The sequence below is a fragment of the Mirounga leonina genome, unplaced genomic scaffold (genome assembly GCF_011800145.1).
Source record: "Mirounga leonina isolate KUSES-001 unplaced genomic scaffold, KU_Mleo_1.0 Mir_165, whole genome shotgun sequence".
In the NCBI taxonomy this organism is placed as follows: Eukaryota; Metazoa; Chordata; class Mammalia; order Carnivora; family Phocidae; genus Mirounga; species Mirounga leonina.
The window spans coordinates 38,532,912-38,545,915 of record NW_023270415.1 but is presented as its reverse complement, the minus strand read 5'-3'; the positions used below and the strand labels follow the sequence as shown (position 1 = coordinate 38,545,915).

The window sequence follows — 13,004 nt, the reverse complement described above, 5'->3', positions numbered from 1 at the left end:
GACCAAAGAGCATTTTTTCATACCACTCTTTCTCCCTGGGGCGATTGTAGCTGAAGGTGAGGCTGTTCTTTCAGTTAGTTGGGCAGCTTGTGGCCACTGCAGGACAGGAATGGTAGTCCTAGCATTCGGAGGGGTACTTGGACTATATTATTATAATAGACCTAAGACTGATAAAGATGGCGGTTTAATCCATGATAATTATCATTGTATCACTGACATACTCCTTTGTGGCTCATCTCCTGACATTTTAAACAATAGTGGACTCTTACTTTTATTTTGCTGTTTAGTGCTTTCTTTTATAATTATGCATGAATTGAGTAAATAGTCCTATGCTAGGTACTGGGTGCTTGAAATAAAAGATGTAACCTTGCCTTCAGGGAACTTATTCTTGTGGCTATAGGGAAGAGAATAGTCAACTATAATAAAGCTTTAAGTCCTTTGAAAGAGGTACACCTTGCATTTTCTGCTTTCAAGAGCCCCTAACCCAGATCAGGGAGGGGAAGGGAACTTGAGAGAAGGCTTCCGGTTGGAGGGTGGTGTATGAAGTAAGTTATTAAAGATGGGTAGGAATGATGTGAAAAGGAGTGCAGGATGGTTCTTTGAGGAGCTACCTGTGCAGAGGTACAGTGGAGTCAAAATGTAGATGTGGTATTAAGGAAACAGAATAGATAGGATTGAATGTGAAGGTATGAGAGAGATTGGGGATAGAGGATGACTTTGTATCTGAGAGGCTATAGAACTATTCACTAAGATAGCATTTAGAAGAACTATGCTGGCAGACAGATGCTAAATTCAATTTGAACATATTAGATATAAAGAGACTCCAGGTTTGCTAGATTGGCTGTCTTCATCCCTTGAAATTCATATCCATCCACTTTTCAAACCATCAATCTTGGACCAGTATGGCCACTGCTACTCCCTTCCTTTACCAAGATGACTGACATCTGAAAAAAAATTCTATATTGGTTATCTCTTTACAAATGTATAGCTTTACACTTCAGTGAAACCCTTGCTTGATACTAAATTTGGAGTGTCCCTGATTAACTCCCTCTCCCGTTTTCCCAAGCAATTATCTCCAGGAATGGTATCTCCCCGTTCCTCTTAAACTCCCACCCCTACTACACTACTCACTCAGCCTCAGCAGATGAGTTGCCTTCCGTCTCCCGATATGATTGAGGCTATCTGTGAACTCCTTCGTCTTGAATTGCCTGCCTATACACTACCTGTATCTATGCGTACTTCATTTTCTCTTCTTAGAGGGAGGCAGGGCTCTCCCTTTCAGTGCTTTTCCTTTCATTTGATCATGGCACCAATTCCGTCTGGAGTGAAATGCAATTAGCCATCATCCCCACTAGGTCATTGAATTTGCTTTAACAAAATTCATATCCCAATTGCAAATTCTAATAGATCTGATCAGTCCTTATCCTGCTTGTTTTCTCTGTAGTAAGTATTTGGTTCTGTTGATCATCCTGTTTTTTTCCTTAAAATTTGTTCTTTTCTTGGTTTCCAGGTACCACTTTCTCCTGCTTTCTTCCCACTCTGAGAACATTCCTTTGCTATTTCCTTTGTTGACTTCCCTTTCTCTTTCAAGTAGTTAAATACTGCTGTTCTCCAGGGTTGCAACTTGACCACACTAGATCTTGGTTTTCTCATAGGTTCCTCTGTCATACATGCCATTAAATCTCAACCAAAATGCTACTAAATCACCCCAAGTCTGTCTTTGGAGCTTCAGATATATTCAATCTGTATTCACTATTTTCCCTACAGTTATTTCAACCTGGAGGCATTTGAAACCCAGATATTCAACTTCCTTCCACTCTGCAAACTAAGCTTCCTGTGTGTTGATGAATATATTATACTAATGAATGTTATCCCATCTACCCAGTCGGCCAAGCCAGAAATCTGAATGTATTTTTATTCCCCATGTCCAAATGGAAACAAGTCCTATCAATTCTGTCTCTTGACATTTCCATTCTGTTTTCTTATTCTCACTATTCCTTCTTTAGTTCATACATTTAGGATCCCTCTCCAGGACTGTTGTAATAGCTTTCTAATTTATCTCTTGCACAATGAGGTGCTATTTTCATTGTTATCCTAGGTTTGTCTATATATGGTGGCATGTAGAGTATCCTGAGGAAGGACATATTCTACTTATTGAAATAAATACGCCATATGGAGTATTACAGGCCCATTGCCTAAAATCCAAAATCAAACTCCAAACTTCTTAGCGAGGTTTATACAACCCTCCAGGCTTAGGTATTTGCCTAATCTCTCTAGTGATATCTTTATTGTTTTCTTCCACCTTGACACACAACTCATTATGTGCCATTCTCAACAAATTCTACTTACATAAATATACAATACAGTTTCTTGCTTCTGTCCCTAAATCTCATCCTACTGGGCCTGGGATGACTTGGCTGGTCCCTTTCTCATTCCTGTGTACCTGGAAAACCCCTCCTTAACTTCCCAAATTAGTTCATACAGCCCTTGCTTCTATTACTCTACTATTCACCTACAGAAAACTTCTCTGAAAGAAAGGTTATTCTGCTGCTTGTTTCTTGAACAAAATTCTTACATTTTCCATACCTGAACAATGTCACTGTCATCTGCTAAGATGACTTACTTACTTTCTCATCTATTCACATCTTATCCTGCCCTTAAGCTGCATCTAATAAAACCTTCCCTAGCTACCTCATCTGAAAGTTGTGTTATAAATAACATTGCTTGGCACCATCTTCATTTTTCAGATGTCCTTTATAAGGCCTGTAGTCCATAGGGGAGTACTGTAAAGGGAAAAGTTAATAATTTGAAGAGTGAATAGATGTTTGGGAAGTCTTGCATGGATCTTTTTTCCTCTTGGGAGATTTACTGTCCATATTTTGTATATTAGAGGCTTTTGACTTTTACATCCAGTAATATGAAAGACTAGTTAACTATAACAAACATCCTTTTAAATGCGTAGTTCAGTTCATATGAAAGTTAAGATACCCAAGGGCCAGAAATGAAGAGGAAAGGACAATCATTGCTGTCATTTCAAATATCCTGAGAGTATTTGCTGATACTGGCGATCCAGGCCCTTGGGTTTCAATGTTCAGATGAATGAGAGGAAGGCCTTGGCCTTGCAGAAGGTGGAGAATAGGACTACCATCCCCTTACCCTCAGAAAAAGTCCTTAAGGCTGTTCTTCATGAAAAGAGTGGGTGGGAAAAAAATCCACCAGAAAAGGAATATTATAAAGTAGAGATTTTATAAGAACAGTGAGTTTGAGCCTTATATTTTACCTCATTTATATGGTCTAGGAAAAGCCAGTCTCTGAAATAAATTTAAAGTGGTTTAGGGTTTGTATCATTCTAGGGAGCCTGGCAAAGGAAATGAAAATTCTCTGTGGATGAAGCCATCCCTAAACCATTCTTATGGATTTCTTATATTAAGAACTGCCAAAATAAATTCTCAACAAAAACTACCAACCACTTGAGGAAACAAGGTACTATAATAAACAGAATCAGCACCAGAAACAAACAGTGTAATTAGATTCCCAAGGACTTCAGATATAATTATTAGATACAGAATATGTTATAGCCATGTATAAAATGTTTTAAAAAATAGAAATGAGAAAACAGATAAAAGTTTGAGAGATTCTTGACTCTGGGAAACAAACTGAGGGTTGTGGAAGGGGAGGTCAGTGGGGGGATGGGGCAAATGGGTGAGGGACATTAAAGAGGGGTCGTGATGTGATGAGTGCTGGGTGTTATACGCAACTGATGAATTACTGAACACTACATCTGAAACTAATGATGTACTATATGTTGGCTAATTGAATTTAAATTAAAAAAAAATGACCAAGCACACACAAGAAACTGTACACAAATTTTCATAGCAACCTTATTCTTAATAGGCCCAAACTGGAAACAACCCAGATGTCCTTCCATGGGTGAATGGTTAAACAAACTATGGTACTTCCATACCTTGAAATACTCAGCAATGAAAGGAATGAGATATTGACAGCTGCAATAGTTTGGATGAATGTATGCTGAGTGAAAAAAAAAAAACAGTCCCATGAGGTTGCCTACAGTAGGATTCCATTTATGTAACATTTTGAAATGGTGAAATTTTAGAAATGGAGAACAGATTAGTGACAAGGTGGTGGGTGCAGAGGGTAGGCAGGTGGGAGGGACGTAGGTGTGATTACAAAGGATCCTTGTAGTGTTGGAACTGTTCTGTATCTTGACTGTGGCGATGGATACTTAAACCTACATATATGATAAGATTGTGTAGAATTAAATACACACATACACAAATGAGTGTAAGTAAAGCAGGAAATCTGACTATCAGTGGATTGTATCAGTGCCAATATCCTGGTTATAATACTATAACTGGTAGTTTGCCAGATGTTGTTACCATTGGAGAAATTGCATAAAAAAATTTTGAGATCTCTCTATTATTTCTTAAACTGCTTATGAATCTACAATTGTCTCAGAATAAAACATTTACTTAACAAAAACAACAACCAGGTAGATTTTAAAAGAAACAATAAAACTTACAAAAATTACAATGCAATGGACAGGTAAAGCAGCAGATGAAGCTGAAAACTGAAGTTGTGGATTAGAAGAGAGAGGTAAGTAAATTACCCAGAATCCATCAGGGACACACAGGTGAGAGTAATGTTAAGACAAATATATATGAGGGCATCTGAAATATATCTGATCCAGAAGGCAAAAACAAAGAATGAGATGGGGCATTTTGAAGAGCTAATCCCTAAAGATTTTCAGATCTATGAAAGACACGAACCCTTAGATTTGAAAAGAACAGTGAAATCCATCCAAAATAAGCAAATGCATTATAGTGAAATTATAGAAAACTTAAGATAAAGAGAGGATACTAAAAGCAGAGAGAGAAAAGACAGATTTTTTTCTAAAGATTATTTTTTTTTAAGTAATTTGCAGACTCAATGTGGGGCTCAAATTCAAGACCCAGAGATCAAGAGTCACATGCTCCACCTACTGAGCCAGCCAGGCTCCCCAAGACAGATTTTTACTGTAAAAAAAGGATAACAGTTCTGTCAACAAACATCTCAACAGCAACAATGGAACCCAAAAAATAAATTTTAAAAGTACTTAAAAGTATTAAGAGAAATTAACTGTCAAACTGGTATTATGGACCAATCTAAGCCATAGTAGAATAATGAAGGCAAAATAAAGGTATTTTCAAATGCAGACCAATGAACACAAACAACAACAAATCCAGAACATTTACCATCTTGATACCCTCACCAGAGAAACTACTAAAAGATAAACTTAGGGAAAATAGAAAAATATCCCAGAAGAAATTTCTACAAGGCAAGAATAAAAGGTAAACTTGTAACTTGTAAAATAGAAAAATATCCCAGAAGAAATTTCTACAAGGCAAGAATAAAAGGTAAACTTGTAACCTTCACCAAAGGAAAGATATACCATGCAAACTCTAACCAACATAAAAATAATAATATTAGTATTAGTTAAAAGAGCAGATTGCTCTCTTCTTCCTTGTACCAGAACTTTCAGAGTCTGACTGGCCACCCAGCTAACCACATTTTCTAGCCTCTCTTGAAGAAGGTTGTAGTCATGTGTTTAAGTTAAGGCAAAACTTTTCTTAATTCTCTCTCCCCTCTTCCATTTGGGCTGGAAAAGGCATCTGCCGCAGGAGACTTGTCACCCATGCTGCCTGACAATAGCAGTTAATCACAGAACAGAGCGGTCTACCAGCCCTAAACTGTACATGTACCTTTGAATTCTTACATGCAAGAGAAATGAACTTTTTAAAAAATTTTATCTATTTATTTGACAGAGAGAGCACAAGCACGGGGAACAGCAGACAGGCAGGGGGAGAAGCAGGCTTCCCGCGAAGCAGGAACCCAACGCGGGGCTCGATCTCAGAACCCTGGGATCATGACCTGAGCTGAAGGCAGACTCTTAATCGACAGAGCCACCCAGGCGTCCTATGAAATAAACTTTTTAAGCGACTGTATTCTGGATGTCTCTATTAGAGCATTTTAGCAGGTACCTTAAGCAGGTACCTCTCATATGCTTTAGGGTAAAAAGAATTATTATTATGGTCACTTCATCAAAAACAAATTCTGGGGGTGCCTCGCTGGCTCAGGTGGTAGAGCATGTGACCTCAGGGTCATGAGTTCAAGGCCTACACTGGGCATGGAGCTTACTTTAAAATAAATAAATAAATAAATTAATTAATTAATTAATTAATTAATTAATTAAAAGAAAAAACAAAAACCCACATAAATTCTGGATTTGTGTGCACCACATAATATGACTTAAAAATAAGTAAAATAAAAATTGATTATTATAAGGACTGTGCTCTTGTAGATCAAGACATAAATATGAAAAGGTAAATTCTAATACTTTTAGAAGATTTTAAAAATATTTTTAAGAGAGGTAGGAAAGAATTTCCTACACAAGGCAGAAGAAAGCACAAACCTAAAAGGAAAATTTTGATAATTTTTACTATATTGGAATTACCTTACATTACATTGATTTCATGAATAAAAACTCGTTATCAGAAGATGTTATTTAAAATGAATTTTGAAAACCACAGGCTAGAATCCTCAGCAACAGTAGCATCTTTGTGCCAAATCAGAGCTGAAACTACCATCACGATTTCACCCCACTAACTGTTTGCAAGATCCCTAGTGGGTGTGGTTTAAAAATTTTTAATAACCAAGAATTTGCTCAGTTATTGGCACACTCTGTGAACCATGGTTTTGAGACAATCTATGAACTCACTAAAATGTTACCATATGCATGAGCTTTGTAAAGGGTCAGGAGCCGAATACCTCTATCACGATGTTACTAGCACCCTCTGCTGGACTGACATCCACCTGCATGCCCCCAGCCAGAGGCTGGATAAAGTTCTTACTCAGATGGGTTCACCTCACAATCCTATATCTTAAACCGCCTCAGGCTTCTGCCTCTTGAAAACTATTGAGCCTTGCATGTACTTGAAGGATGGACGAGTCAGACATGATTGAGAACTGACAAAAGAGCCTTGATAATGCTTCACCTTTGTGACCAACTCTTAGATTCAAAAATTAAAAAAACAACAACAACAAAAAACCCTTGGTAACATTGTCAGTATCAAGAACCTGTTTACGTTGTTACATTCTATTGTAAAATCAGCTAAACTGCATACTTTCAGCAGGACTTTTGGTGTATAGTTAAAGAAGGGATGGCCAAGCCAGGCACAAATTATCTATTCGAAAAATGGTCTTAAGAGATTCTTTCGTGTTTGGCATTTTAGGGTCATCGTTTGGCAGAAGTTTAGCATTAATAATCTTTCTAAAATGTGCTTTTATCAGGTTTAGAACCTATGTTGAATCTTCTTTTCATGGGTTTTCATAATATTTTAAAACTATTTGTTTAGTAATGGTTTTTGTTTGCTTTTTAAGTAAAGGTTAATCTTGATAAAAAAACAAACCCACAGACTAAAAGAAGATATAAACAGAATAGATAGCTTCCTGGAATAGTATGCAGATTGTGTAAATATCATCTGTGAGTCAGTGAGCTAAAGACAGCCCAAAACAAAGGAATAATAATATGAACAAGCAATTAATAGAGAAAAGAAAACCAGTAGTCAACTAGCATTGGAAAAGATGCTCAATCTTGCTAGAAATCATGTTAAAACCACAGCGAGGGACGCCTGGGTGGCTCAGTCCGTTAAGCGTCTGCCTTCGGCTCAGGTCATGATCCTAGAGTCCTGGGATCAAGTCTCTGACTGCCGCTCCCCCTGTTTCTGCTCTCTCTCTCTCTCTGACAAATTAATAAATAAAATCTTAAAAAAAAAAAAAAAAACGCGGTGAAATACCATTCACACAGATGAAATTGTCAAGCATGAAAACAATACCAAGTGTTGAAGTGTTGATGTGGGTGGAACATTGGAAGCTCTCATATAAAGATGGTGAGGATATAAATTTAGCATTTATTAAAGTTGAAGATATGTCTACAGTACAACCCAGCTATTCTGTTCCTAGGAATATATTTGAGAAATTCCTGCACATGTACATAGGAAACATAAAGGAGTGTTCAAAGCAGCTTTGTTATAATAGCCAAAAATTAAGGTAAAAAAACCCTTGACTGTCCATTAACAGGGAGAATGAGTAAACTGGTACTTTCATACAACAGAAGATAGTTGTGAAAATGAATGAATTAGATCTCCACAAAGGAGTATGGAAGAGTCTCATGTAGAGTATTAAGCAAACAAAAAAGGGCAAATCACAGAGGCATAGTTTAGCACATACACATAAGAGGTTAAGCACATGCAAAACAGTACTGCATATTGCATGCAGATACTACGAGATTTCTTTTTTTGTGCGGGGCTCGATCCCAGGACCCTGGGATCATGACCTGAGCTGAAGGCAGACGCTTAACGACTGAGCCACCCAGGCGCCCCGATACTACGATATTTCTTAATCTAGGGAGTAGGTGCTTGTTGCTCATTACTTTATCCCTGTGATAATATGGCAGTTGAGTTGTAGAGTAACAGTAGGTTATTCCTTTTCTGGGAAGACTTCCCAGAGGTAGTGATTGTGTAAGCTGGATGGTGAAAAATGAACCTGGGTTTTCTAAGGAGAATTCATGCATTGAAATTAATGTACTAAAGTGGATTCTTTGGTTCACAGAAAAGCTGCTCCAATATTCACTTAGGACCTTTTGACTTATTTAATACGTAATTCTAATAAACTGAGTTGGCTTGTAATCCATGGCAGATTAGATTGCCGAGGCATATACACAGGTAAATGAGAAACGACAGCCAGCTGTGAGGTATAAAGGCAGGGAAAACCACCAAATGCCTGCATAAGAATTAAAACTAAAAGTAGTTTCAGACTAACTCTAAAGGCAACGAATCTTATGTGTCCTGGTAACTCCAGATAGCAAGCTGTACACTCCATTGATGATGACCCCAGGTTACCCAGATGTTTATGTCTCAGTTCAAGAATTCAGGAATATTTATGATATGTATTTGAAACATTATTCATCAGTTTTTTAAAAAAGATTTGGAGTGTAAAGGAAACCATTTTTCTGTTATGCAAAATTAACCTCTTTGGAATAGCACATTTCTAAAGTATGCCTAGTAAGTAATGCATTTCTATATTCCACCTATTCAGCATACATTCCTGGAGCACTTACTGAGTGCTAGCCGTGATGTTGACACTGGCCATACAAAAGCAAATCAGATCCTTCATTATCTCATTCGCTAATACAGTGCCTCCTCTATGATGTGTTTATGTATTTAGGCTTAGGAAAAGAAGAAAGTGCTAATCTGGCTGTGTGATCTCTGCTGTACTCATACTGTTTTGAAAATTACAAAAATTAAAAGTGTAAATAACTAAAAACTATTGGACTTAAAACGTCAGTTAAGAAGTGTGGTAACAATATATGCTTTTATGAATTTCACATAGGCTTCTTGCAATATGTATTAAAAGATTTTGAAATCTCTTTAATTATGTAATCCTAATTCTAAAAATTTATCTTGAGAAAACAAAGAAAACTAAGCAGAATGCTTTTAAATGATGTTTACCTGGCATTATTTGTAGTAATGAAAACTCTAAGCATCCAGTTAGGGAATTGGTTAAATTATGTTATATTCATCCATCAGAATTCCAATTAGAGAATATTTAATGACCTAGAAAAATGCTTATACTATGTTGGCGAATTACAAAAAAAAACCCCAAAACAAAACAAAAAACCGGCTGAAGGCAGAGATGCCAAAACACTAAGCGACTATTTATGGCAGTGGGATTATAGGTAATTTTCTTTCTCCTTTTTATTCCTTACTCTATTTTCCAAATTTTCTACAGTAAACATATACTGACTGTTATAACTGCAAAAAATCAAGCGCTATTTATAAGATAGCACATATTTTCCATACTAGAATATATTTTTTGAAATGTATTTGTATCTTGGAAGATCATTATTGACCACAGTGGTTCTTTTGTGGATACTGTCAATAACCAAGGATTGAACTTTGGTTAAAGCCACTATAATATAATTTACCATTTATGATTATATTAACTCATTAAAAATGGCATTTTTAGGCATGTTCTTGTCTCTCAAATTAAAGAAATAAACGGGAGCACATGTTACTAGAGCCCATAGAGAAGTACTCACAGAGATGAGAAGGAGAAACTGCAGGTAAATAATGCTCTCTTCTGCTCATGACTTTGCAGTTCCTCAGTGGGTAGTGCACTTCCACGAAGACGCTGCTGTGCGTATATCACCATTGGAATGATATGTATTTTCATTGGAGTTGGATTAACTGTGAGTATTACTCTACTCACTGTTAGAATTCTTTCTTCTCAACTTTTATCAGTAGTAAATGATGAGGCCTGGGACAACCTTCAGGGACCCTCAAAGAGCCTGCCTCCCTGGCATCCCAGTCCCAGAAGCTTCTGAAGGACTGTGGGCAATCTGAAGCCCAATCCACGGACCTGTTTTTAATGGAGCTTGACCATCCTGTGAGATGGTGTTTTGGGACTCCTCTAAAGGTCCTTGACATTGGGGGCTTTACCACCATTTAACAAAAGCCCATTGTTTTTATTTAGTGCCATACCAAAGCAAAAGCAATAGTCAGTCAGCTCTGGAGGTCTGAAAAACCGTTCTCTTTATTCAAGTTAAGCACAGATTTATTACCATTATGGGGATGGCTTATTTTTAGAGGAGACTGAAGCTAAGTAGTTGGCACTGGGGAGTATTCTCTCCTAGGAGAAGGAAGAGTTACTGATTTTTTTTGCTACCATTGACTTCCCATTCTCCTTTGTCCAACCTGGTCCCATATTATTAGAAACACCCATCTTGTATCATACAACACTAAGGAGTTTAGATTACAGATTTAATTACTTATAGAAATAACATGTTCAAATGGGCTTTTTTGTTTATTTCATAAAATTTATAGTTAATATAACTAGCGGTATTGTCCTACTAAATTTTACTCTGCTAGTGATAGTCAACAAATTCATCAACTCATATTTCATAGGAATATTGTGGCCTCAGGGATATATTTTATAAAAATCACACGTAAAACAACACAAGCTTTTTAAGCAAATATTTGCTTGAAGTTTTTAATCTTTTGTTATTATATTGCTTTTTATTTTAGGTTGGCACCCAAGATTTTGCAAGGCGATTTCATGCAACCTATGTTTCTTGGGCAATTGCTTATCTCTTAGGTTTGATCTGCCTTATCCGAGCTTGTTATTGGGGAGCCATAAGAGTGAGTTACCCAGAACACAGTTTTGCATAAGCTTGCTTATAATTCAGTGCTGCCGGTGAGAGTATCTAGCAGTTCTTGATAAGCTACTCTGGACATCTTTGAATCATTCATCCTAATGGATTCCATTCTGGTTTCTGTATTAAGTTTCAAGACTTTGGGAGTATTTTATGAACAAATGCTCATTGCACTACATTATATGCAAATAGTTTGTTTTGCTGCTAGGTTTTCAGGCTCCGAATAATAAAACTGTGTCTTCATGTTCTTTTACATCTCTTAAAGATATTTTTGGATTTGTCACCAGACATTACATATAACATCACCCTTCCATTATTTTTAAGTCAGTTATTCCATTACTTGCTGATCTGTGAGTATTCCCAAGGAGTGTTTATAAATGTTTCTACAATAGCTTCACATTTGTACTCATATTTTAATTAAACGGTATCAAAATTGCTTGCTTTAAAATCTAAGCAATATGCATTTTGCTTGAACTGCTTACTGTAACTTTAACCTAAGATCATAGTGACCTTATTCAGGAAAAAAAAATTGAGTGTACCTTCAAAGACTTGACATTCTTGTCAGATAAAAACCATTTCTAGATACTGTATGCTTGTTTTTTGTTGTTTGTAGAAAGATACAATATTTTGGTAGTAATTTAAAATACAAGAATGAAATATTTATTTGTCCACAGTTGGAGATAATGTTGGATAAGTGTTTTTTCTCAAAGATCACAGGACTTTTGTCTTTCATTTTTGTCTGCTTTTTTATTTACTAATTATAAAAGTTCTAGTCTAGATTTATGAAATTTAATGTTAATCAGCTGTATGTTTTCCTTTATAGATCTTGGAGGAAGTATTTCACATAACATGTTTTATAATACTTAACCATTTAAACAAAGATATATTTACACTGGGTTGCCCCCCTTTGCATTAGATCATGGTAAATTTTTCTTATTGGGCCAATTATGGACTACTTATATGAGAAGAAAGCCTATGACATTTTACACTAGCTAAAATGTTGAGATTAGAGGTATTTACTCTTACCATTCTTCTCAAATATAGCTGGTCTGATAGTTACCCAATTTATTCAAGAAAGTAGATCAAAGACAAAAAGCAACATAGTTTTCTAAGAATTCACTAGGATTTAAGGAATCAGCTCTTGCACTGCCCGTCTTTGCAGTTTTGAAAAAGAAATTGCTTAATTGAGAAATAATGTTCTAAAGCCTTTAATGTAGTAGAATTAAGATAAAGAGATAATATGAGTAAATTAATTGGCTATTTCAGAGATAAGAGTAATAATTTAAATTATTTATGTTCCTGACTAGTATAAAAATGTACTCATCAGAGAATTTGGAGCAAAATACTTGTAAACTTCAAAGAGTAAATGGTAAATGTCTAAATGCAGTAGCTCAGGATTATATGTACCTTAGAAAATACACTAATAAAGATTATTGTTCAAAACTACCTTGTTATATTCCATTTTTTAGAAATAAGATCGTGTTTCCAAAATTGCCTTGAGTTATTCCTCTAAAGGAGTTTTCATGTTTAAGAACATATATAATGTTTCTTTATATAATATTCACTTATGTTTTTTCTAGTATTTTCATGGTTTCATTTTAAAAGTACAGATTTTAAATCTCTTTGTAATACTTTTGATGTAAGGTATGAAATAAGAATCTAATTTATTTCCTAATGGTTAGCTATTTGTAACAGCATTATATATCGAATAATCCAGTCTTTTCCCACTAATTTG

The 13,004-nt window shown here is 35.9% G+C and overlaps 1 protein-coding gene across 1 annotated transcript in view; it reads left to right on the top strand.

Annotated features, from left to right (window-relative positions):
• PIP4P2 (phosphatidylinositol-4,5-bisphosphate 4-phosphatase 2) overlaps positions 1–12,754 on the top strand; it is a 56,146-nt gene extending 43,392 nt beyond the window's left edge. The window contains exons 6-7 of the mRNA XM_035011499.1: positions 10,216–10,306; positions 11,142–12,754. Of these exons, the coding sequence (XP_034867390.1) occupies positions 10,216–10,306; positions 11,142–11,285 (235 nt within the window). The 3' untranslated portion in view covers positions 11,286–12,754. The remainder of the gene's footprint in view (positions 1–10,215; positions 10,307–11,141) is intronic.
• Positions 12,755–13,004: the final 250 nt, after the last annotated feature.